At 43.2% G+C, this 27,471-nt stretch overlaps 1 protein-coding gene across 1 annotated transcript in view; it reads left to right on the forward strand.

Moving 5' to 3' along the window:
* Positions 1-27,471, forward strand: part of LOC133764376 (uncharacterized) — a 245,261-nt gene that overhangs the window by 116,368 nt on the left and 101,422 nt on the right. The window contains exon 3 of the mRNA XM_062198048.1: positions 17,120-17,365. Within this exon, the coding sequence (XP_062054032.1) occupies positions 17,148-17,365 (218 nt within the window). The 5' untranslated portion in view covers positions 17,120-17,147. The remainder of the gene's footprint in view (positions 1-17,119; positions 17,366-27,471) is intronic.

The following is a 27,471-nucleotide window of genomic DNA, read 5'->3' on the forward strand; positions in this document are numbered from 1 at the left end:
TCATTTAATACTCTTATGTGGTGCTCAAACATCAGGTGCACGTGTCACTTTATAATGGAGAAATTTTCAAGTAAAAATGGAAGAAGATAATAGGTTGTACTGTTTAACTCCTGTCAGAAAGCTTATTAGTTTGTTGATTCTTTTGAGATACCTGTTTTCATCTGTATTTTGGTATAAAGTTTAAGGGACAAATGAAATATTTATTCATGTTGTCTCTCAGTTAAAACGAAGGTAGACGTGAAAATGGAAAAGACATTTGTGGAATGTTGAATGAACAACCCATGTATCTTCTAATTGTGTTTACAGACTAAGAAATGCATTTTAATTAGTTGTCACGTTGTTTTCTGTGTATAATAATCTCAGCCATTTGGAAAACAGCAGGAAGAACATGTTTCCCATTGCAATGTGGCATTTTGTTGTTTGAGGTGAAGTTATAAACCTCAAAAGAGAATTGTATTTGGCTGTGTATAACAGACAGTGGATTTCTGTGGCTTCATTGAATAGAATATATTTTCCTCACAGTCTGGGATTGGTATTCTTTGGTTCTAGATCCCTTCTTTCTTCTGTGGTCTCCTTATCATATGGGCTTTGTCTTCATGCTTGCTGCTTCATGGTCTCAAGATGGCTGTCCTTAGTTTCTTTTTTTTTAAAGATTTATTTTATTTATTTGAAAGTCAGAGTTAGAGAGAAAAGGAGAGGCAGAGACAGACAGACAGAGAGAGAGAGAGACAGAGAGAGACAGAGAGAGGAAGGGGGGGTGTCTTCCATCTGCTGGTTCACTACCCAGATGGCTGCAATGGCCAGAGCTGCACCAATCAGAAGCCAGGAGCCAGGAGCTTCTTCTGGGCCTCCCATGCAGGTGCAGGAGCCCAAGGACTTGGGCCATCTTCTACTGCTTTCCCAGGCTATAGCAGAGAGCTGGATAAGAAGTAGAGCAGTCAGGACTTGAACTGGTGCCCACATGGGATGCTGGCACTGCAGGTGGCAACTTTACCCACTGTGCCATAGCATGGACCCCTGCCCTTAGTTTCCCGTCAGAATTTCATGCAGAAGGAAAGAGGGAGGAGGGGCTGGCGCTGTGGCTCGCTTGGTTAATCCTCCACCTGCAGCGCCAGCATCCCATATGGGCTCCAGGTTCTAGTCCTGGTTGCTCCTCTTCCAGTCCAGCTCTCTGCTGTGGCCCAGGAAGGCAGTGGAGGATGGCCAAAGTGCTTGGGCCCGTGTACCTGCATAGGAGACCAGGAAGAAGCACCTGGCTCCTGGCTTCGAATTGGCGTGGCTCCAGCCGTAGCAGCCATTTGGGGGGTGAACCAACGGAGGGAAGACCTTTCTCTCTCTCTCTCTCTCTCTCACTGTCTAACTCTATCTGTCAAATAAATTAAAGAGAACGAGAGAACAGAAGGAAGGAAGGAAGGCAGGAAGGAAGGAAGAAAGGAAGAAAGGAAGAAAGGGGAATAGTATCTTTTAAGTCAGAATTCCAGACCAGCGAATGAGTGGATTATATTAGTGAAGCAACTAACTTTCCTTGAAATCCCAACAGATTTTGCTTGTTTCTTATAGTCGGGTCAGGGGTTATGTGGATGCTTATGCCTGTAAGGGAATCTGGGAATAAAGTCTTCTCCCCCAAAACTTAGCATTCTTTTAATAAGAAAGAACATGAGGGTGGATACTGGGTGGGCAGTTGGCAGTGCTGCCGTGAGAGACTTCTAAATGTTCATTATCGAGTTCAGTGAAATCCTGAACATTGAAGACACAGGGTACATGTTAGAAAAGGATCATCATTACTGATGTGGTCCCGTATTTGTATTTAAAATAGTCTTCTACATAACTTTGAATGCATTTTGCTAATTTCTTGAAAGATCTTATTTCATCAATTTGACCCCTTAGGGTTGCTGACAAATTGTCCTAGCAATTGGAGGAAAATAGCCTCTGTGGTTCTCTTGTTGCTTGCTTCTGTTTGCATTTAAGAAAAAAAAAGTGTTGTTTACTTGAAAGTCAGACTTAGAGAGAGAGAGAGAGAGAGAGAGAGAGAAGATGAGAATCTTCCATCTACAGGTTCGCTCCCCATATGGCTGCAATGGCCAAGGCTGGGCCAAGCAGAAGTCAGGAGCTTCATCTGGATCTCTGACATGGGTGGCAGGGGCCCAAGCATTTGAGCCATCTTCTGTTGCTTTTCCCAGGCCACCAGCAGGGATATGGATTGGGAGAGGAGCAGCTGGAACATGAGCCAGTACCCATATGGAATGCCAGCATTGCAGGTGGCTACTTTACCCAATAGGCCACAACACCAGCCATTCGGTTTACATTTTGGAGTTCTCTTTAGTCTGTGGCATTTTAAAAAGGCATATTTTAAAGCCTCTTGCTCATCTCTTTAGGAGTAGATAATATATGGTGTATAAATCTACTTATCCAGGCGCCTACCCTGACTGTTGGGTGCCAGGGTAATGTTAGCCCTTCCTAGAGTACAGAGGTTTTCACCATGAGTGAGGGTGTTAGCATTAAGTCATGTACGAGTATTATATTCTGGTTTTTTAAGAGTTATTGATTTATTTGAAAGGCATAGTTACAGAGAGGCAGAGGCACAGAGAAAGGTCTTCCACCCACTGGTTCACTCCCTAGATGGCTGCAATGGCCGGAGCTGCGCTCATTCAAAGCCAGGATCCAGAAGCTTCTTCCGGGTCTCCTACATGAGTGCAGGGGCCCAAGGACTTGGGCCATCTTCTACTGCTTTCCCAGGCCATAGCAGAGAGCTGGATTGGAAGTAAAGCAGCCGGGACTCCAACTATCGCCAATATGGGATGCTGGCACTGCAGGTGGTGATTTAACCCACTATGCTACAGTGCTGGTCCCAAGTATTATATTATTCATAGTTTCTCTTAATTTTGTTATTAAAAGTCAATGTGGTAGCCAGCACCACGGCTCACTTGGCTAATCCTCTGCCTGCGGTGCCGGCACCCCAAGTTCTAGTCCCAGTTGGGGCACTGGTTCTGTCTCAGTTACTCCTCTTCCAGTCCAGCTCTCTGCTGTGGCCCAGGAGTGCAGTGGAGGATGGCCCAAGTGCTTGGGCCTTGCACCCACGTGGGAGACCAGGAGAAGCACCTGGCTCCTGGCTTCAGATCGGCACAGCACGCCGGCCGCAGCGCACCAGCTGTAGTGGCCATTTTGGGGGTGAACCAACGGAAAGGAAGACCTTTCTCTCTGTCTGTCTCTCTCATTGTCCACTCTGCCTGTCAAAAAAAAAAAAAAGTCAATGTGAATAGAAGTTCTAGAATTTTCTCCTGGGCTCCCATATGTCTCATCTTTGGATCATCTAGATAGACCCTTGGTATACATCCCACACTTTGGAGATGCCTGGGCTAGAGGTTGGGATGATTATATAAGCACCATTTAAAAAGTGTCAGGGTAGGAGACATTACTGGCTCTTTGGCTGTGGAGACTGCCCATTCAACAATGAACTGAGAAATTCCTGCCAGGTGCTGTACTATACACTAGGAAGAGAGAGACAATTCAGTTAGCCCCTGCCCCTGGTAAGTGCCTGACTTAATGAGGAAGAGTGAAATGCAAATGAGAAATTGCTAATGGTGTGCAGGGAGACACAGTACAAAATGTTCAGAGGCCCTTACCTTCTGCACTTCTTTGTTGCCTTCCTAATTGTCTCAGATCTGACCACTGCTTTTAATTGCAACTCTTCTGCACCATCCCTCCCTCCCCATTCTCCTTACTGTAGTATTTTTTTGATACCCTCATGAACCATAACATTCTATGCAGTTGAATTATTCATGGTGTTTGTTTTTATTATCTGTCTTTTCTCGTGAGAATATTAGATTCCTAAGGCAAGGATATTTGTCTGTTTTGTTCACTCATATGTCCCAACTCCAGCAACTCTTTGTTGTGAAAAATTTTAAAAGGGATATGCGTGTTCTAGAGAAGGGACATCATAACATCATACACAAAAGTATGGAGGTAAGAAGGAGGCCAGTGTGTTGGGAAAATATGTGTGGTTCAGTGTGGTTGAAACTAGGGAAGATGGTGCGCAGTGAAAGATGAGTCTGGAAAATTGAGGAAAATGATGAAGCCCCTTCTATATATTGTTTGTCATTGGAGAATTTCCAGCAGCAAAAGTGCCTAAAAAACTGAACAAAAGAGAACTGACTCACATAGAACACTGAAAATTTTACTTCCTTTTTTCAACTCCTTTGTGCTTGTCCAAAGTATGTCAGCTGAGGAAGGCCTTTGGATGAGGCTTGGGAGAAGTTCCTGAAAATCTGGATGAGGAAACATGTTGCTTTTGTTTTTATCACCCAACACAGTTGTTCAAGAAATGTATACAGAGATAAATGAAAGCATGAACTTGCTAAGCAGTTTCTAGACAACTCCAGAAGTTAAAAGAAAGATACTTAGTTGTTGTTAATTTCTGTCCCCTTTGGAATTAGTTTTTGCTGGTGTGAATGCCCCCTGAGTGTGTTTGTTGATAATGTCTGTGATTCCTTTCTGTTGTTGTTTTGTGATAAAGAGCAGGAGCTTTGGAGTAAAGTCAACTTGAATTTGAATTCTGGCTCCATTGCCTATGGCTTAGTCCATTTGTGCAGCTCTAATGAAGTGCTTGAGACTGTTCTATAAATAATAGAAATTTCTTTTTCATAGTCCTCGAGGCTGGGAAATCCAAGATCTAAGAGCCAGCAGGTTCAATGTCTGGTGAAGGCTCTCATCTTTGTTTCCAAAGTGTGCCTTGAATGCTGTGTCCTCACATGATGGAAAGGGTGGAGGGGGAAAGTGTCCAAGTAGCCCTTTGCAAGGTACTAATCCATCCTGAGGGCAGAGCCCTCATGGTTTAATCGTTTCACAAAAAGCCTTCACCTTTCTTTCTTCTTAAAAATACTTATTTATTTGAAAGCGAGGGAGATAAGAAGTGTGTGTGTTTGTGTGTATGTGTGTGTGGGAGAGAGAGAGAGAGAAAGAGAGAGAGAGAATGAATCTTCCATCTACTGGTTCACTTCACAAATGGCCTTAATAGGGCTAGTCCAGGCCAAAACCAGGAGCCTGGAACTCCATCCAGCTCTCTCACATTGGTGACAGGGCCTAAACACTTGGACCATCTTCTGATGCTTTCCAGGCACATTAGCAGGAAGCTGAATCAGAAGTGGAGCAGCCAGGACTCAAACCAGCATCCATATGGGATGCTGGTATTGCATGTGGTGGCTTTACCCCCATGCCTTTTAATACCACCACACTGGGGATTGTTTTAATGTAAATTTGGGGGGGGGGCACCATCACTCAAATCACAGGAATCTACTAGTTGTATGACTTTAAATTAGTTATTTAACCTGAGTCTTACTTTGTAATATAAGGTTGTCAATACATAACTGTCTAAGAGTATTCAAGGATTAAATGAGATAGTATATGAAAACATTTTTAATAAGCATTCAATAAATAGGTACTAGCTTTTTATATTAAGGAGGAGGAATGAGGTGTTTGGGTCCTCCTTAATAAGCTTACATAGGATTGGGAAGCACTGATGGTTTCATTTGGTTTAGCCAAAACCAGAGTAAAACAAACATGGTCCATTCCATTACTTAATGAGTCAATAAACATTTCCTTTGTGCCAAGCAATATTAGTGGAAATGCAAGCCCAGCAGTATAATTACGGAAATGATGCAGTTTTCCAGTGATCTGTAATGACCCAGTGTACCATGTAGTGCATTCCTTATGCATCCTGATGTTTTGGGGTGAGGGCTAATGAAGAGAGCCGCACAGATCATAATGATAATAGCAAGGTCAAGGTTGTGGGTTTGCTGCCTGAAACAACCAATTACTGTGATTTAAGGAAAAGGCCTGCCTTTTGATTCCAGAGAAACCAGATGGTTGAAAATGACCCATAACATGAAGCAGAGAAAGAGTGACTTCTTGCTCCTGGAAAGGTCCTCAAGGTTCCTGTCCTGCTGGAGCTTCAGTAATGTCAGCTGCAGTTTTGAATCCTGCTAAGTGCTTTCCAGGTGTCGTCCTGCTGTATGTGCAAACAGCAGTGTAGGTCTGCTGTACCCCTTTGCTTCTTCAGAAAAGTGAGGAATCTTGTCCTTATTCGTTGAAGAGCAAGTGGTGGAGTTGGGATTTGAACCTATGCTTCTCCAGACTGAGTCATAACCTCTAGCTACCAGAGCTGCTGCAGACTGCAGCTCCACTGTGTTTACAGCTTCGTTAGTGAAGGAGAGGCCACTTCCTTAACACGGATCCCTGAAGACGTAAGATGGATGTTTTTCTTGGTGTCCAGTGTCTAATGAGCATTAAATGTTAGCAGAATCATTTGTGGAAGTGATTCAAGCAACCATCTATTGAATGAGCTCAGTAGTAGTCTGTTTTCTTGTTATTTTATTTGTTCATTCAAATGAACCTTATAAAAACTTACATGTACTCATCATCATGTACTTCACTGAGAGAGTGGAAAAAAGGATTTATCTAATTAGTTAATTTTACTTACTCTTTTTAATGGAAGTTTGGGTATACTATGCATGATTTATGTGTCATAGATCTCAAATAAATTTTAAAATTTCCACTTTCAGGCAAATACACTTATAATAAAATAAGAACTTTAAAAAAATCAATGAAGTGATCATTTTTGGGTCATAGCTGCAGTTAAGATACCCCAAAAGTCAGATTACTCCAGTTACAATTCCTCCTGGACATTAAGTCGAGTATTCTGGGCAGTGGCACTAGTCCTTTCAGATTTATTCCAGATTATTTTACAGCTGATAACACTCTGTGATCCAAAAAGTCCAAGCCATCAGATAGTCCTAAAAGTCCTGGGCAATAAGTTTGATTCTTCCATGGATCACTTAGCTTTACATTGTTCCCCGATCTTAACCTGCCTTCACCCCTCAGCAGACACTGTCTACATGTTGAGTTTTATTGGTCTCACAAGGTTCTGGGTGAAACAGAATGAGTTGTTCAAACAGACTTATTACTTATCCCTTCCCTCCCAACTTGAACACTTTGTTAGCAAATGCAGCAACCACTCTTAGAGAGAAAATGACATCAGGAAATTCGAAAATGTATACCATGTGCTAGAACTTGGCCTTTTGTTTATTTAAACATTGTTCAACCTAAGTGTAAAACACACTGCTAGGGCCCTTTTAATTTTTTTTGTTAGATTTTAATTCAACTATAAAGACAATTCAAGTGAGAAACTTTAGTACACTGATTTTGTTCTTTGAGTCATTGCACTGTAATTAGCTGGGTTGAGTCTTAAATGCAGCAGCAGAACATCTTTCTTGTCTGTTTATGTCAAAAAAAAAGGCTAATGAGCACTTATCAAAAAGATGAACATTTTTTCATTAGATTAACTAAAATCAAAACAGATTTATAATGTACTATTATGTTTCAGCTTGGAATAAATTGAGTAAAATAGCTAGTATCTTCACAGCTTCTCGAGAATCTGCGTGGCAGAATCCACCTCCCCCGCTCCCTCCCCCATGCACTTAGGCTTCAAGAAAGTGCCCATTTAAGGTGACTTTCTTTGTGGCATCAAGGCATATTCCCAAAGGGTTTGGAATGGCCTCAATTGTAAAATCTGAATATCTCTGAAGCAGATGTCACTGTTGATTTCCTTTGGATTCTGTCAGGGTGCTTTGCTGCCCAAGAATGTAGTTCTTTAGAATTGTTTTTAAAAATGACTTACTCTGCTTCTCATAGCAGTCTGTGAAATGCCGCCTGTGCTCGGCATCCACAGGGCTGTCTTTTATCTTGAGGTTCCTACGGTGTCCATGTGGATCAGCATTAGCATTATCAAAAGATGTGGCTGGTGAAAGCCAATTGCTTAGGACAGTTTATGATAAAAACAGAGAAGTTTCTTTTTATTTTAAGTGTCACCAGTATGGTAGGTTATTTTCAGATCATCAAGGACTCTACTCATCAGTCGTTACTTACTCTTCCTATATGTGTGCAGCAGTTGTGTAGTGTTCAATGATATGAAGATACCACTCTTTATCATTATGCTGATAAGTCTTTGTGTTGTTTCCAGTTTGGGACAATTATGAACAATGCTGCTGTGGATATTCTTGTATGTCTTTTGGTGCATGTAGACAGGCATTTCTACTAGTTCTATACCAATAGAAATAGGATATGGGTGTACAGTTTTAGGAGGTACTGCCAGATAGATTTCTAGATTGTATATACCAACCTGTGCTCCCACCAGCAGGATGCTAAAGTTCTAGTTGCTCTACCGCCTTACCAACATTTAATAAAATGTTAGTCATTTTGAGGGATTAAAAAGATAATTATGGTTTTAATTTGCATTTCCTTGATGAGTGTTTAAACCATTTATTATACTTATTGACCATTTGCATATTCTGTTTCATTAAGTGCCTATTCAAGTCTTCTAAAAACTTACTTATTTGAACAGAGAGAGAGAGACAGACAAACAGGCAGATAGAGACGGGGTGGGGGCGGAGGGTAGAGAACCTCCATCCGCTGGTTTATGTCCTAAATGCCCACAACAGGTTTGGCTGGCCTGGGCCAAAGCCAGGAGCCAGGAACTCTCTCTGGGTCTCCCATGTCGGTGGTCAGGGACCCAAGTACCTCAGTCCTCACCTGCTGCCTCCCAGGGTGTGCATTAACAGTAAGCTGGAATAGGGAGTGCGACTGAGATTTGAGCTGAGACACTGGTGTGGAACATGGGCACCCCAGGCAGCGTCTTAACTGATATGCTAAATGCCTGCCCCATGTTTTTTTTAAGATGGGTTTTCTTTTTTTTTACTGATTTATAAGAATTATTTATATATTTTGGATATGAGCTTTTGGTTGGATATTGATATTGTAAACCTTATTAGTGTCTTGATAAACAGAAATTTTTAATTTTAAGGAAGTTTGATTATCAATATCTTATTGTTTGTATGATTTTTAATGTTGAAAAATTAAAATTGTATATATTTAATATGTATGCGAAAACTTCAAAAAGATTGTGGAAAAAATGGAATTAAAAGGTAAGTTTATTTTGCTGCAAGCAGTTTTGAAATCCATACATACTTCTTTTTCATCACTTGCATTTTCACGAATGTTTTCAGGAGCCCTCATGTAATACAAGGTTTTGAAGTATGCATACATTGTGGAATGGCTAAATTAGCTAACTAATAGTGCATTACCTCACATACTTACTATTTTCTATGCTGAGAACATTTAAAATCTACTCCCTAAGTAGTTTTCAAGATTGTAGTAAATTAACTAAAATCACCATATTGTACATCAGAATGTTGAATATAGTCCTCCTATTTAACTTAATTTTTGTATACTTTGACAAGCATCGTCACCATGCTGTAAGTGGTTTTTGTATTCTGTATTAAGAGGTTATTCTGTGCACCCCAATGTTAAGGATGTACTCTATGTTACTTTCTAGGAGCTTTTTAATTTTTCCTTTTACATTTAGGGGCACGATTCATACAACATTGACTTGTTACATACTCTGAGGTGCGATGAAGTTTCACTGAAAGTAGTATTAAAAATATCATTCTTTTCCTCCACTGTATACCAGTGACATTTGTTTCATAAACTAGGTGCTCTTACAGGAGTGACTGTATTTTTTAGATTTTCTTTTTTTTTCCCACAGGCAGAGTGGATAGTAAGAGAGAGAGACAGAGAGAAAGGTCTTCCTTTTTGCCGTTGGTTCACCCTCCAATGGCCGCTGCGGCTGGCGCATCGTGCTGATCCGAAGCCAGGAGCCAGGTGCTTCTCCTGGTCTCCCATGCAGGTGCAGGGCCCAAGCACTTGGGTCATCCTCCACTGCCTTCCTGGGCCATAGCAGAGAGCTGGCCTGGAAGAGGGGCAACCGGGATAGAATCCGGCGCCCCAACCGGGACTAGAACCTGGTGTGCCAGCGCCGCAAGGCAGAGGATTAGCCTGTTAAGCCATGGCGCTGGCCTAGATTTTCTATTCTATTCCATTGATATGATATATTTTCTTTTTGTATGCTAATATCACCATTTCAATTACCCTTCACTTTATAATGAACTTTATATTTGGTAATGTAAGTTATTAAACTTTGTTCTTTCTCATGTTTGTTTTGGCTTTTCTAAGTTTTTTGCCTTTCCTTAAGTTCATTTTATAGATTTTCCTAGAAAGCTAATGTTTTTTATTGGGATTACATTGAATCTATAGATAATTTGGAGAGAACTGACATCATCACAATACTTACTTTTCCAGCCCATAGATATGGTATATCCCTCCATTTATGTAGATTTTCCTTACTTTTTCTAAGGAATATTTTGTAGTTTTTTGGTGTACATCTCTTTTACATTTGTTATGTTAATTTTTATGTAGCTGTTACTTTTGATGCTACATTTCTTAGGTAGCTTACAGTGTTGTAATTAAAATGGTGTTATTTAAAAGTTCAAGTTTCCAGGGCCGGTGCTATGGCGCAGCAGATTAATGCCTTAGCCTGAAGTGTTGGCATCCCATATGGGCACCGGTTCTATTCCCGGCTGCTCCTCTTTCGATCCAACTCTCTGCTATGGCCTGGGATAGCAGTAGAGGATGGCCCAAATCCTTAGACCCCTGCACCCACGTGGGGGTCCCAGAAGAAGTTCCTGGCTCTTGGCTTCGGATTAGCATAGCTCTGGCCGTTGCGGCCGATTGGGGAGTGAACCTTTGGATGGAAGACTTCTCTCTCTCCCTGCCTCTCCTCTCTCTGTGTAACTCTGACTTTCAAATAAATAAATAAATCTGTAAAAAAAAAAGTTCAAGTTTCCAATTTTTAGTTAGTGTACAGAAACAATTTTAAACTATGATATCTGTATCCAATAACTTTGATAAATTTACTTTTTAGTTCTTAGCTATTTATTTTGAGTATTTTATGTACATAATCGTATCATCTGTGAACAATGACTTTTTTCTTTAAAATTAAAAAAAGAATTTTAATTTATTTTTCTACAATACAGTGCGATTTTTAATAGAAGTGATTGCAGCCATCCTTGTCTCACTCCCAGTTGTAGGGAGAGGAAACTTTAACATTAATATATTTACTATAGATTTAAAAAGATATTCTTTATTAACAGTTTTCCTTTATTAAAGATTTCTCTTTATTCCTAGCTAAGATTTGTTAAAATTTTGAGTGAATATTGCACTTCATCAAATGCTTTTTTCTGAGTCTATTTAATGACCATGAGTGGTTAATGGGGGAAATTACATTGATTTATTTTCAAATGTAAAATAAGCCTGTATTTTATTGTAAGTTGGTTAAGATTTAATCTTATAAATATTTATATCACAAAATTTGATATGCTGATATTTTTGTTTGATTTTACCAAATTTTTACACCTTTGTTCTTGAGAGAATAGCCTATTTTGTTGCAATAGTTTTTCTTGATCAATAAGTTTTAGTATCAAAGTTGTATGAGCCCCCTAATACAAGTTCAAAAGTAATTTCATTTTATCCACTCTTTGAAATAAGTTGTATAAGATTGTTGTTAGCTCTTAAACTATTTAAAGAATTCACTGATGAATTCCATTGGGGCTGGAAGTTTTCTTTCTGGGTAGGAGTTTAATCACTGAATGTCATATATTTAATGGAAGATGGCAGTTTCTATTTTCTGTTTCTTTTCATGTCAGCTTTCATAAGTTAGATTTTCTAAAATGAATTGTCCATGTCATCTAAATCATAAAATTTATTTGTCTAAATTTATTCATAATACCTCTTGTTAGTGCCTGTCAAATCTCTAGCGATATCCTACTTTTAATTTCTTATATTAATAATTTGTGCCTTCTTTCTTTATAGTCTTACTGGGGTTTTATCAGTTTTGTTCATTTTTTTCCCAAGACCCACCTTTTGATTTTTCTGTATTTCTCCATTACTAAGATTGGCAAAATATGGCAAATGGGTCAAATCTATCCCCTTACCTGTTTTTTTTTTTTTTATAAATTTGATTTTATTGGAACATAGCCAAAGCCATTCATTCATTTATGCATCTAATATGCTTGCTTTTGTATTACAATGGCAGAGTTGAATAGTCACGACAGATTTTATGGCCCACAAAGTCTAATATTTTTATCATTTGTCCCTTTACAGAAAATGTTTGCCTATTTCTGTTCCATTATATATGTATCTTTTTTCTATTTCACTGTTTTTTGTCTATATCTTTATTACTACTCTGTTATACTTTCTTTGAATTTATTTTTCTATTTCTTTCATGCTTATTGAGGTGGATCTTCAGATCATTGTTGGTCATCTCATATTTTCACTTCCCCATTACATTTTCTCTAAGACAGATTAATTGTATGTCGCAAGTTTTTGTATTCATATTGAAACCGTTTGCTTATTGACCTTGTGATTTCTTTAATTCATGGATTATTTACAGATGTTTAAAACTGATTTTTCAGGTATTTGGAAATTTTAAAACAGTTTTATTATTTATTTACTTATTTATATATTTATTTGAAAGACAGAATAATAGGAGATGGGGTTAGATGGGGAGGGGGAAGGAAGGATCTGTCTGTTGACCTAATCCCCAAATGCCCCAACAGCTGAAGCTAGGGCAGACCAAAGCCAAGAGCCAGGAGGAACTCCACCTGGGTCTCCCGTGGGTGGCAGGACCCAAGTGCTTGGCCCATCCTCTGCTGCCTGTCAGCTGTATGAGCAGGCAGCTGGATCAGAAGCAGAGATGGGACTTGCTCCCAGGCACTCCAACTTGGAATGCAGTTTAGTACACTATACCTCAACAGCTGCTCCTGGGAATTTTTAAAGTGCTTTGTTGTTGTGGATATTTAGATTAATTTCATCGTGATCAGAGATCATACCTTGATTTTAATTCTTTGAAGTTTCTTGTGATTTTGGCCCATATTTTGGTAACTGTTCCAAATGTGCTTAAAAATAATATGTATTCTACAGTTGTTGGGTGCTAATTTTTTTTTTTTTTTGATAGGCAGAGTGGACAGTGAGAGAAAGAGAAAGAGAGAAAGGTCTTCCTTTTCTGTTGGTTCACCCCTCAATGGCCGCTGCAGCTGGCGCACCGTGCTGATCCAAAGGCAGGAGCCAGGTGCTTCTCCTGGTCTCCCATGCAGGTGTAGGGGCCAAGGACTTGGGCCATCCTCCACTGCACTCCCGGGCCACAGCAGAGAGCTGGACTGGAAGAGGAGCAACCGGGACAGAATCTGGTGCCCCGACCGGGACTAGAACCCTGGGTGCCGGCGCCGCAGGTGGAGGATTAGCCTGTTGAGCCTCAGCGCCGGCCCGGGTGCTAAATTTTGTTAACCACATCATTCTAATTTTCTTTTTTTTTAAGGGTTTACTTGTTTTGTTGCAAGGCAGAGTGACATAGAGAGAGGGAGAAACAGAGAGAAATCTTTTGTCTGCTACAGATGACCACAATGACAGTGGCTTGGGCAGTTTCAAAGCCAGGAGCCCAGAACTCCAACTGGGTCTCTCACGTAGGTGACAGGGGCCCAAGTACTTGGGCCATCTTCCACTGCCTCCCCAGGCTCATTAACAGGGAGCTAGGTCAGACGTGGAGCAGCCAGCACTTGAACCTGCACTCCTATATGGGATGTTGGCATTGCAAGCCATATTGCTTCACTATAATGCCCCTCCCCTAATTTTCTGTATTAAGACTTACTTATTTGAAAGGCAGAGTGGTAGGTTGAGATAAGATCTTCCATCCACTGGACCACTTCCCCAAATGCCTGCAACAGCTTGGGCTAGGCCTTCATGCACTGCCTCCCAGGAAGCTGGATGGGAAGCAGAGAAGCCATAACTTGAACCAATACTCTGATATGGACTGCAAGCATCCCAAAGCAGTAGCTGAACCTGCTGCACCACACCTGCCCATCGGTATTTCGGTTAATTTATTTTCTGGCTGTTCATTTTGCTGAGTGGGGTGTGTTAAAGCTGCCCATTGTGATTGGGAATTTGTTCCACCTTTGGTTTTGTCTGTTTGAAGCTATGCTATGAAATCTTCATGTTGAATTGACCTTCCTTATCAAAAGTCTCTCTTTGAGATGCAGTGACCTTCTTGCCTTAAAGGTTCATATTGATACTCCCAGGCTCAGACTAACCTAGAAGGTTTATTTTAATCTTTCTCCTTTCTACAAGTATTTGTGAGTCCTTTCTCCAGACAAGAAACCAGGCCCGTTCTGTGTTCATTGTATATACCTATTTGCTTAGGCTTAGGTTCACAGAAAGCTGATTCAGAATTGCTAACCCTATACCTGTAAAAAAACAGCTTCCAGAGATAACTTAGTTTTCTGCTGGCTGACAGGTGATATTCACAGAAAACCTTGATCAAGGCCAGTCAAGGTCAATCAAAGGTTTGTCTTCATTCTAAAGGAGTAGCCCTTCCGGGGACCCAGCTCTTCATGAGTATTCATGATTAGATTACTTTCTTGGAATAAATCTCTAGCAGCAGAATTGCTGGGTCAAAGTGCCAAGGAGAACAATCAGATCCTTTGCCCACTTTTATTTTTTAAATATTTATTTATTTGAAAGGGAGAATTACAGGGGAGAGAGAGAGAGAAAGAGAGAGAGAGATCTTCCATTTGCCAGTTAACTCCAAAAATGGACACAACAGCTGGGGCTGGGGCTGGGCCAGGCTCCTGGAACTCCATCCAGGTCTTCCTATGAGTGCAGGGGTCCAAGCACTTGGGCCATCTTCCACTATTTTCCCAGGCACATTAGCAGGGTGCTAGAAAGGAAGTGCAGCAACTGGGACTTGACCTGATGCCTGTATTAGGATGCTAGCATCATGGGCGGCACCTTAACCCAGTGTGCCACAATGCTGGCCCCTTGCCACTTTTTAATTGGATTATTCTTTGTATGTTTTATTTATAAAGGTTTTTTTTTACTAGATCATCATCATGTGTGTGACTTGTAAATATTTTTTCCCATTCTGTGACTGTCTTTTTCTTGCCAGTCTCCCTGAGGTTATTGTCCTCCTCCTGGCAGCCCTGAAAGCTAACTTCTATATCTTCAGCAATATGAGACTCCTCGTAACCCCATAGGCTTTGTGCCTCATAACGATTATTTTCTCTGGTTTCTTGGTCTTATTCTGAGCAGGTGCAGCTTAGGAGTCAGCAGGTGCCTCGAGAGGAGGCTCACTTCTCTGCGGCTTATTTTTTTCTAGAATGGTGGCCTCTCCATTTTTTGTCTCCTTCCAACACTGCAAACCCACCACAAGCTCTGGGTGGCTGCTATGTATTCAGCTTTTACTCCCCACCTGATGAGTTGGTGAAGATCTTGTTAAGAAACGGCCGTGGCAAGTGCAGAGCTCACTTAGTATGTCACCCTGTCCCCAGGTTGCAGTCTGTGAAATACTGCTGTCTTGATGACTTCTGGGTGCCTTACAACAGCTCTCCATTTATGCTTTACTTAGCTTTTGTAGCCGTTCTCAAGCAGAGCAGTTATTCCGATACCAGTTATTCCATCATAGCTAGGAGCAGCAGTCATCTTTCCACTTAGCACATGTCATTAAATTTGTATGGAAATGAGAGAACACAGTCAAATTGACAAAGCGTTTTAAAATTGACAGGGAAATTGGCTTGCTCCTACACTGCAGAGGAGGGGATAAATTGGTACTACCTTTCTGGAGGACATTAATTTATATCAAAAGCCGTAACAATTCATTTGCCCTTTGACCCAGCAATTCTGCTTCTGGAGATTTTTTGCAAGAAAATAATCATGAATATATACGGAAATTTATTTTTAAAGATTTCCACCCCATGACCAAAATTGGAATCAAAACCCTAAATATGCAATCATAGGGAATGTGTTAGATGGTGATGTTTTAAAGCAATGAATATAATGGAATTTAGTGTTACAGATGATGTAGAAGAGTATTTAAACCTATTAATGATCTGTTGTTAAGAGCGAGAGATTAAAAAACAACACATGCATTATGAACTCCTTTAAAAGTGCATATGCATTTATATAAGACTATAATAATTCACATGGAAGTGTTATAGTGGGTAGTATTGAGCTGTTGGATTTTTTTCTTCTTGTTTATGCATATTTAAAATTTTTTCTACAGGGTGTGCAAGTTTTGTAAAAAATTTACTGTTGGCAGTCCTAGTTGATAAAGTTTCCTGGCAAACATTTTATTTTATACTGGAGGCCTGGGCTCTGTTTTTAAAGATTTATTTATTTATTTCAAAAGCAGAGTTACAGAGAGAGAGAGAAGGAGAGATAGCGATCCACTTATTCCCTCCCCAGATGGCCACAATGGCCAGACTGAAGCCAGGAGCCAGGAGCTTCATCTGGGTTTCCAATGTAGATTCAGGGACCCGAGTACTTAGGCCATCTTCCACTGTTTTCCCAGGTACATTAGCAAGGAGCTGTGTGGGAAACAACTGGAAGACAAGCTGGTACCATATGGGATGCCGGTGTCACAGGCAGTGTCTTTTAACAGTTACATCATTGTGGTGGTCCCCTGAGCCCTACTTTTATACCCTTAGTAATTTTGCAGATCTCATTAGAAGCAGCACCCTCCTTGGGAATATTTTGTGGAACAAAAGGCCTCCCTAGAGCTGAAGGTTAAATTCCCATAGCCACGTTCAAAGGCTTCACCTGTTTCTGGCAGGATGTGGTGAAACCTCAGTGAGGAGTCTTTGTACAAAGTAAAAAAGGATTGCAGCAAACACCTGGATAGGAAGAGAAGATTTATTTCCTATGAGAATATCCTTTTTGAAATCACTGGTCAAAACTCAATGCAGGGCCGGCGCCATGGCTCAAAAGACTAATCCTCCGCCTTGCGGCGCTGGCACACCAGGTTCTAGTCCTGGTTGGGGCACCGGATTCTGTCCTGGTTGCCCCTCTTCCAGGCCAGCTCTCTGCTATGGCCAGGGAGTGCAGTGGAGGATGGCCCAAGTGCTTGGGCCCTGCACCCCATGGGAGACCAGGAGAAGCACTTGGCTCCTGCCTTTGGCTCAGCACGGTGCGCCGGCTGCGGCGGCCATTGGAAGGTGAACCAACGGCAAAAGGAAGACCTTTCTCTCTGTCTCTCTCTCTCACTGTCCACTCTGCCTGTCAAAAAAAAAAAACAAAACAAAAAACAACAACAACAACAACAACAACTCAATGCAGGTGCTTTGGTAAAACTAAGATGAAGATTTCTGAAGAACATTCTTATGCATTGTTGCTTTTTTTCTCCAAGGTACTTTCTAAGCCCACAATCACTAGTGATGATCTCTTGGGTTTCAAGGCTGCTTCCTAAGAATGCCTGTTACTTTGCCACCTCATCAAAGAACCAGAGAGTTGAAGATTGGCGGCGGCGGCAGGAGGCCTATGGGTACTTCTTACCCATCCAGACAAGATGGCAAGATAACGACCAGTATGGCCACGTGAACAATGTTGTGTACTACAGCTACTTCGACACCATTATCAACCACTATCTGATCAGGTAGGCTTGGGTTCTGCTGCTGTGGACCCCCTGGCTGCCCTCAGCTGGCAGTTGCTGTGGGCTGTCCTGGCAGGGAGATTGCTCTTCTTCCCTCTGCTGGTGTACCTCTTTGTTGAGCAGACTGAACTTCAGACTATTCGATGGAACAGAAGGAGCAACATGTGGGTGAGGAGCGTGCTACCCCGCTGCTCCTGCAGTCTAGGATGTGTCTGTATCTTGATCCTTTGCACTAAATTGTCAGCAAATGTGCAGGATTTGAATCTCAAATATTCACCTACAGAACAAACGACTCTGAGCAACTTGAGTACACATTAACATCAACCCTCAAGGCCTTTTGGTGAGAGAAGCAGCTGCTTCTCCCCCAGGAGGGTACATAAGTGGGAAGAAAGAGAGGGAAAATGTAAAGCTGGTTTCTCATGTCCTCTGAGTGCCCTGGTTGCACGACTGCCATCTGATAGGTATGTTCACAAAATTGGTTGGTATATATTTGGTTAATTTAGTTCTCTGTGAAAGATTGTGTGCTACATGGAGATTTGCTGCACCTTGCATTAGCTGTGACATTTTGAGCAAATTTTTTAACCTTGTTGAGCCTTCTATAAAAATAACTCACATGTATTGGGAGCTTTCTCTAGCACTGTGAAGCATTTTGCACATAATTTCTTGCTTACACCAAGACGGCTCTATGAGAAGGTAGCAGAGACTGTCAGTGCCTTGCCTTCACCTCCCTGCCTGAACCCTCAGAACACACCGACCAGTCAGCTGTCAGCATCAGCATGCATTTGCAAAGGACTTTCTCTGGCCACAGGAGCCCTTTATGCAAGCAGACCAGCAGTGCTGAGGACTTGATGCCCCCTTAGGAGCAGCCTTCAAGCACTGGCTGATGGGAGCTGGTGTGTAAATACTCCAGCCTCCTCCCCCTTGGGAGGTGACTCTAAAGTGCTGACTTTCCACAGACTTCCAGGCTTCTCTAGTTTGTTTATGCTCCAGTTGCCCAGATTGGTAGCTGTTTTCTTAAAAAAATATGAAATAAAATTTACAAAATATCGAATCCAATATTTTAACCACTTTAAGGTATACAATTAAGTGAGCTGTAATATATTAATAATATTACAATTACCAAATTCCAGAATTTATAAAAGAAAAGACATCGAATATCTTTAGTCACTCTCAAGTCCTCTCTCTTCCCATCCCCTAGCAACCACTACACTACTTTCTATCTCTGTGGATTTACCTGTTCTATTTCTTATATTTAATATATTTTGCAACCTTTTTTTGTCTAATTTTCTTTACTTAGCATGATGTTTTCAAGGTTTGTCCATGTTCTAGCATGTATCAGTCCTTCATGCCATTATGTGGCCAAGCAGCATTCTTCTGTGTGGATTTGACATATTCTATTTATTCATCAGTGGACATTTGGACTGTTTGTACTTTTGGCTATTATAAATAATGCTACCATGAACACTTTGCTTTTGTGTGGACACCTTTCAATTCGCTGGAGTATATATCTAGAATGATATATACTGGGTCATATGGTAACTCTATACTTAATTGAGGAACTATCAAACTATTTTCTACAATGGCTGTGCCATTTATATTCCCAACATCAGTGTATGCAAGTTCCAAATTCTTCACATCCTTGTCAACACTTGTTATTGTCTTTTTGATTGCCACCATCCTGTTGTATGGGAAGTAGCATCTCCTTTGGTTTAGATTTACATTTCTCTGATAATTCATGGCATCGAGCATCTTTTCATGTGCTTCTTCTTAGCCTGTGGTATATATTCTTGGGGAAAATGTCTATTCACATTCTTTGCCTGCTTTTTAATGGGGTTGTCTTTTTGTTTTTGATTTGTAAAAGTTTTTTTTTTTATAATTCTGTATATTAGATTTTATCATCTATATGATACATAGCTATTTTTTCCAATTCTGTGGGTTTTCTTTTCACTTTCTTGTTAGTCCCTTTTGATACACAAAAGTTTTTAATTTGGATGACAAGTGCTGTATAGGTTCCTTTCCTTTCCTTGCTTCCAAAGAAGTGTTTCATCAGGGGTTTAATCTACTATGAGTGTCATTCAGAATGCAGCTTTTCTACGTTAGGGAAATTAAATTTCATCCTTTTTTCTTTTTCAAAGAGATGGATATAGCAACCTTTGCTTTGAGAGTCCTGTGTCTCTCTTGTGTGCTGTGTGATCCTCAGTTTTCATACTAATTTTACTTTTTGTGTGTTTGACAGTAATTCCTCTAGAAATGGCTCATACTTGCTTATGAGTAATAAGCTATCTTTTTTGGCACTCATTTTAGCTTTTGGGAGCATGTTTACTTTATACTCTGCAACCAAGAGCATAAAGTGAAAACTGTATTTGAGGTTATTTGTAATTGCCCATCATTTGTCATGTAGGAAACTGGATCATGAATTTTCCAAATCAGAGCCATACTTAGAAATGATACTCTTTGTGCTCTCTTTGAGTTGCCTTTTTATTTTTAAAGATTTGTTTATTTATTTATTTGAAAGGAAGAGCAATAGAAAGGGGAGAGGGACACACACACACACACACGTAGATATCTTCCATCTGCTGGTGCATTCCCTAAATTCTCATATGCCCACAATAGTCAGGGGTCTGGGCCAGGTTGAAGCCGGGAGCCAGGAACTCCAATCTCATCTCTTAAATAGGTGGGGCCCAAGTACTGGGCTGTCTTCCCATTGCCTTCCCAGGCACATTCGCAGGAAGCTGGACTGGAAACAGAGGAGCTGAGACTCAAACCAGCTTTCTGATAAGGGATGCTGGTGTTTCAAGCAGGGGCCTCATCCACTGCACCACAGTGCCTGCCCCTGGGTTGCCTCTTGAGTCACCTCAATCCCACTGAGACCTAGCAGTGTTTGATTTTTGGCTTTTAAATATCTTGCCTTCATGCACGGAGCCTCTGGGAAGGTTGTGTGCAGTTAATGATGGTTGGCTTTTTATCCAGTGGAGATTGCATCTGTGAGGTCCTCATTTGCTATGAACTGCATCGCTCATCACCAGTATTGATGGGGCTTGGCAGCGTGGGAGGAAGGATGCCTGCCAGAGTCACGGCCTGTCTCAGGTAGAAGTCTTCAGGTGTTAGCACACATTGGCTCTCACAACACTCTGCCTGCTGTGCCTCAGGACTTCCTGGATATGATTTTGTAAAGAAAATGGATTTACTTTAAACATTTTTTGGGAGATGGGAGGATTACTCAGTAGCTTGCATGTGAACTATGCTGGCACCACGTGAAGGGTTGGGGGCATGGGAAGCCCAGGTAGGGAGTGGCGACGTCGCCCCATTTCGCTTGTGTGAAGCAATGAGAGGAGAAGCCCCCAGAGTGTGCATCCCAGCCCAGGGCTGCACTGTGGCTGCAGCCCCCTTCCAGCTTGGCTTTGTAAGGGTGGTCAGTACTACGCTTTTGCCAGACACCCACAGGATCATCGCAACATTCTTGCCTAGAACATTCCTCGTGTGTGGGGGCTTTCTCCAGGATGGGGGGCCAGGGAGCTGTGGAGAGCCCGCCAGGAAGGGTGAGAAGGAGCAGCCCAGGCCGCAGCCTGCCCAGAGTCCCCATCCCTGTGACACGCAGAAGGGGTTAAGTCATTCTTGAACAGTTTATCGCTCATCAATTGTAATTAAATATGTTTATATTAAATTATGTTCTGTAATTAATGTAAAATCTTTTAGCCTATGCTGTTATTAGAACCAGATGCTGAAGTACCAACAATATTTCAACATGACTGTGCTGCCTCGCCAGCTGTCTAACTGTAATTACTTTAATCTCAGCTTGTTATCTAATTATCACCTTTGTAAAGGGAAAAGTACTCTCTAATGCTTACTGATTGTTTCAGATGATGATGAAGAGCGGGGAACAGCTGTCAGAGATCGTGGGCCCTGCTTATCACAACCAAGGAACTCATCCTGAAGTGTATTCAGGGCCAAAACTGCTGGAGGAGGACGTGCCAGGCGGGAACTGGGGACTGGCCAGCAAGGGGGGACAGGTGGTGTGGTGGCTCAGGGTGCAGCCCCGTGGAGAGACTGTCAGGTGACACCTGCCTCTTCCAGCAGTGCTGGGGGCCAGGGTTCCTAATGCATGGACGACTCGGCCGCCTTGTGTAGGCATGGAGGCAGTGGCAGCGCTGGACTCCACGGCAGAGGTCCGTCAGGAGGGCTAAATTCGAGAAAGCTTGGGCAGCAGCACTTGGCAAAAATGTATGTAAATCCCAAGTGGTAATCATTCTTTCTTTTTAAAAAAGAGCTTCAAGGTGGGTGTTCTCCATTTCCATCTTCGCCTTAGTAGCCAGATCTGAAATGATTGAAATATGTGCCTCGATGCCAGCAACACAGCATTATCAGATCATTTTCCAAATCAGATTTAAGTTCTCTTTCCTTTGGGGACTGGAATTGTCCTCTGTGTTGCTTATCCGTAAGTGGTTCACCAGCTGTAATAATCAGTCAGAATTACGGGGCACTCCTTAGGCACCTAAGGAAAAGAAACTGTTTGAGAGTGGCCTCTGATATTTTATGTAGGCATTTGCACATTAGCTGCTGAAGTGGTCCCTGGACTTTATTTCTAAATAATCATTAAAGCAGGTGCCTTTAGGATGTTTCTTAAATTTTTTTTCTTTTTAAAGATTTATTTATTCATTTGAAAGGCAGAGAGAGAGTGCGCTTTTCCATCCGTTGGTTCACTCCCCAAATAGCTATAATGACCAGGACTGGGCCAGGCCAAAGCCAGGAGCTTCTTCCAAGTCTCACACGTGGGTATAGGGACCCAAGCACCTAGGCCATCTTCTGCTGATTTCCTGGGTACATTAGCAGGGAGCCAGATTGGAAGTGGGACAGCTGGGACTTGAACCAACACCCATATGGGATGCTGGCACTACAGACAGAGACTTAACCAATGCCGCAGTGCTGGTCCCTCTTAAGTCTTTATAGCTTCGTGTTCTTTTGTTTGTTTGTTTGTTTAAAGATTTATTTATTTGAAAGTCAGTTACAGAGAAGGAGAGGCAGAGGCAGAGAGAGAGAGAGATCTTCCATCTGCTGGTTCACGCCTCAAAATGGCCGCAATGGCCATAACTGGACCAGGCTGAAGCCAGGAGCCAGGAACTTCATCTGGATTTCCTACTTGGGTGCTGGGGCCCACGGACCTGGGCCATCTTCTGCTTTCCCAGGCACATTAGCAGGGAGCTGGATTGGAAATGGAGTAGCCGGGACTCAAACTGGCACCCATATGGGATGCTGGCAACGCAGGCAGTGGCTTTACCCTCTATGCTACAGTGCTGTCTCCTAGCCTCGCATTCTTTACCTCTCAGGGCCACATCCTGGTCAGAGAGGAGTTGCTGCCAGCTCCCTCGAGCATTCCATAAGCAGATGGCGAGGCTGTCTGGGGAAGGATCTACTTATGGGAGCGAGCAGGCTAATGGGAATAGTCTGAGCCAAGAAGAGGTTGTCACAATAGGGTACCTTTGAGAAAGGGAAGTAGGGGACTTCTTTTTAAAGCTTAGGTAATAAAGAGAGAAACAAACGACAAAAAAGACGTAGGAAAGCACAGGTGAAAAAGACCAGAAGCAGCCGTCGTAGAGAGAGGCGAGGAGAGGTGAGGAGCACTGAGGAGTGTCGTGGGTGCTTCAGTTCCAGTCCAGGTGCAACCCCTTTAATAGCTGGGCAGCCTCAGCTATTTTCAGTCACTTTCTTTAAAGTGTTGTATAGCCCGTCGTTGTTAGGCTGATACTCAGGTGTTACTGTTTGCAAAGCATATAGTAAGTCATCTGTAAGCAATAGGCTCTATTACTCTGCAAGAATGAAGCCAGGAAACTGCCCAGAGTGGGACTGTCAGAATGGTGAGGGGAAATCAGTGAAAGTTCTCTAACATGGAGGAGGTGCCTTTTCTTTTCTTTTCTTTCTTTTTTTTTTTTTTTTTACAGGCAGAGTTAGCGAGAGAGAGAGAAAGGTCTTCCTTCTGTTGGTTCACTTCCCAAATGGCCGCTACAGCTGGCGCGCTGCAGCTGGCGCTTTGTAGCTGGCGCTCTGTGCTGATCCGAAGCTAGGAGCCAGGTGCTTCCTCCTGGCAGGGCCCAAGCACTTGGCCCATCCTCCACTGCCTTCCTGGGCCACAGCAGAGAGCTGGACTGGAAGAGGAGCAACCGGGACAGAATCCAGTGCCCCATCTGGGACTAGAACCCGGAGTCCCAGTGCTGCAGGCAGGGGATTAGCCAAGTGAGCCATGGCGCTGGCCTTGGAAGTGGCTTTTCCAACAGTTACGGATGTAGATATTTGAAAGATGTTACCTGGAGTTCAGACAGGAAAACAGAAAGCTTTCCAGGGAACTTCCTACAAGGATTTGGCATCAAAGGAGTTAGAAGGGCTCAAAGAGCAAAAGGGGGGCAATAGCGTAGTGCAAAGGTTAGCAGCTGTCCAGATGTTCTTACCTTTAGGTCTGGGGGAACAGAAAGGAAGTGGCATTGCCAGGGCCCAGGAGTCCATGCAGGCGCTGGGATCCTGGAGGCGGCTGTGCCAGGCCGGTGCTGGGAGCTGGAGGGGACACTAGGATCTGGGGCCGGGGAGGAGGAGGTAGTTACAAGCCAGAGCCCAGGACTGCTGCACTGGAGGGTCACTGACAGGACTGGAAGAGGGAGAGTACTGTCTTCCCTTCCTGTTTTCCAAACTTCTTCCAATGCTGCCCTCTGCTAGGACCAAATCAGAAGTCAGCTAACAGGGCAGTCTGTGGGATCTTCGTGCCCCTGAAACAAAAGCAGAGCATGGAAGGGTGGGGCTGGGACTGAGAGCAAACAGGCAGATGACCAGCAGTGGAGTGAGGCCACCTCGGCCTGCGGCATCTCTTCTAGCATCCCTCATGGGTGTTCTTAAGTCACTGCAAAGAGCCTGGGTCCCCTTTGCTGGCTGAATAGAGGCTCTGCTAGGCTCTACAGGCTGCTACCACCCACAGCCCACACCCCGGGTGATCCTTGCCCATTTCATTTTAAGTCTCTCTTCATTCTACCACCCCCAGTCTGGCATTTTGGAAGAAGGGTGAGTAAGTAGCCTGTCACTGATTTGATTAATATCTGCCTGGTTTTTCTTTTCAGGAGTGAAAAAAAAAACTACTAGATCTACACTTTTATTTTCACTCTGGCAAGGACCAAGTTAATGAAAGCATGTCTGCTTTATTTTCCTTGTGAGAGCAGCACCACTTAGCAGCTGAAGACCATGAGCTGGAATCACACAGGTGCATCTCAGTTCCCTGCTCTTTCCTACTTGTATGATCCAAGGCACTTATCCTTTCTCTGACTCTGTGTTTGTCTCAAACAGGGAATACGAGTTTCCCCTTGTGATGTCTGGCTGGGATAATGTTTGTAAATCCCTTAACACAGAGCCTGGAACATGGTATGCAATCAAAGAGCATGGCTGTCGTACAAGGAGAGTTCAAAAAGTTCATAGAAAAATGGGAAGGTAATGCTATTCCTGTGTCTGCTATTGGATTCCATCTCTGCCACCCGTGGAGGTGGTCAGCAATACCCAATACTGAATTCTGCAGCTGTAGCACCATGCTCTAAAGCAGCATGTGCTGTTCACATGCAGAAAACAAGAACTCCACCCTGGAGCAGCCAGAGTGCTTTTTTTTCTTAAGATTTATTTTATTATTTTTTTAAAGATTTATTTATTTATTTGAAAGTCAGAGTTACACACAAAAAGAAGGAGAGGGAGAGGGAGAGGGAGAGGGAGAGGGAGAAAGAAATGGGTCTTCCATCCTCTGGTTCATGCCCCAATTTACTGCAATGGCCAGAGCTGCACCAATCAGAAGCCAGGAACCAGGAGCTTCTTCCAGGTCTCCTATGTGGGTGAAGGGGCCCAAGCACTTGGGCCATCTTCCACTGCTTTCCCAGGCCATAGCAGAGAGCTGGATTGGAAGTGCAGCAGCTGGGTCTCAAACCAGTGTCCATATGGGATGCTGGCACTGCAGGCAAAGGCTTTACCTGCTATGCCACAGTGCCAGCCCCAAGATTTATTTATTTATTTGAAAGGCAGAGAGAGAGAGAGTGAGCGAGCCAGAGAGCGAGAGCACTAGCTTCTATCTGCTTATGTGCTCCCCAAATGGCTGCAAAGGCCAGAGCTGGCCCAGGCTGAAGCCAGGAGCCAAGAGCCACATCCGGGTTTCCCTCGTAGGTGGCAGGAGACAAAGCATTTGGGCCATCTTCCACTGATTTCCCAGGTGTATTAGCAAGGAGCTGGATCAAAGGTGGAGGAACTGGGACTCCCTGTCTCAAGTGGCATCTTAACCCACTCTGTCACAGCACCGGGCCCGAAACATACCCTTTTTTATTATTACTATTTGAAAGGTAGAGTTATAGACAGTGAGAGAGAGAGAGAGAGAGAGAAAGGTCTTCCTTCCATTGATTCACTCCCCAAATGGCTGCTATGCCCATGCTGCGCTGATCTGAAGCCAGGAGCCAGGTTCTTCTTCCTGGTCCTCCATGCGGGTGCAGAGGCCCAAGCACTTGGGCCATCCTCCACTGCCCTCCTGGGCCACAACAGAGAGCTGGACTGGAAGAGGAGCAACCGGGACTAGAACCTGGCACCCATATGGGATGCCGGCGCCACAGGTGGAAGATTAACCAAGTGAGCCACGGCGCCGGCCCTCTAACGTACCTTTTGACAAGCATCAGTTTGCTGCACTCGAAGCCAAGCTCTAGAGGAAACCAAAGCTTGCAGAAGTTGGGTGCCAGCCTGCTTCCCCAGGAGCAAGTGACCTAGCCTTGTTGCAGATGCTTGCTTAGATCCGTTTCATTGGTTCAATCTACACAGGGACAAAGGAAACATGAACTTATCTAACACCAGTCAACCAGAAAACTTTACTGTAATTTCTTCACAACCAGTAACTGATGTTGGTATCAATGAACCTGGAGCCCCATAAAATCCATAAGTGTGTTTCAGCGTAAGCCATTTGAATGCCATAAAGTTCTTTGGAAATCAGGCAGGTGGTCAGGTGTATGTGGAAGGCCAGGCATGCATAGCTGCATTTCCCCAGGGAGCTGTGCGAGTCATGGCTTCTTGTTCTTCATTCCCTTGGTACGTGTGGCCCCAGGCCCTCTGGGGACACATTTGAAGCATCTTCTTTCCCTTGAAACCTTCTCTGGCCTTCCTAGAGGCAAAACAGTTTCCTCAACGCATCCCTTGACCTACAGAGCCATGGGGCAGCACTTCCCCACTGGAGTGTGGGCTCCATCTGTGAATGGATCTCTCTGGTTAGATAGTGCCCCTCAGGGGTAGACCAGTTATTCATTTATATATCCCAAGAAAGTTAGCTTGCCAGGCACTTATTTTGTCTTTTTAAGAACTCAACATAAGGGGCTGGTGCTGAAGTATAGCAGGTAATGCCGCTGCCTACGGTGCCAGCATCCTATATGGATGCTGGCTTGTGTCCGCTTCTGAATGAGCTCTCTACTAATGGCTTGGAAAGGTAACAGAGGATGATCTAAGTGTTTAAGCCACCACACCCATGTGGGAGACTCAGATGAGGCTTCTGGCTCCTGGCTTCAGCCTGGCCCAGCCCTGGCCATTGTGGCCATTTGAAGAGTGGACCAGTGGATGGAAGATCTTCCCACCACCACCTCTCTCTCTCTCTCTCTCTCTCTCTCTGAAACTCTGACTTTCAAATAAATAAATCTTTTTTAGAAAGAACTTAACAAAATAACTCAGTCTCTGACTGTGCTGGATCACCCAGAACCTTTTCCTTTCCAAGGCCACAACAAAGGCCCTACCATGAGGCTCTGCAGAGGGCTTCATCTGTCATAGTTGTTCTCACCACACATCACTGGGTCTTTTTTTTTTTTTTTTGACAGGCAGAGAGGACAGTGTGAGAGAGAGACAGAGAGAAAGGTCTTCCTTTGCTCTTGGTTCACCCTGCAGTGGCCGCTGCGGCCGGTGCACTGCGCTGATCAGGAGCCAGATGCTTCTCCTGGTCTCCCATGCAGGTGCAGGGCCCAAGCACTTGGGCCATCCTCCACTGCACTCCCGGGCCACAGCAGAGAGCTGGCCTGGAAGAGGAGCAACCGGGACAGAATCTGGCACCCCGACGGGGACTAGAACCTGGGGTGCAG

Source organism: Lepus europaeus, chromosome 7 (genome assembly GCF_033115175.1).
Source record: "Lepus europaeus isolate LE1 chromosome 7, mLepTim1.pri, whole genome shotgun sequence".
NCBI lineage: Eukaryota > Metazoa > Chordata > Mammalia > Lagomorpha > Leporidae > Lepus > Lepus europaeus.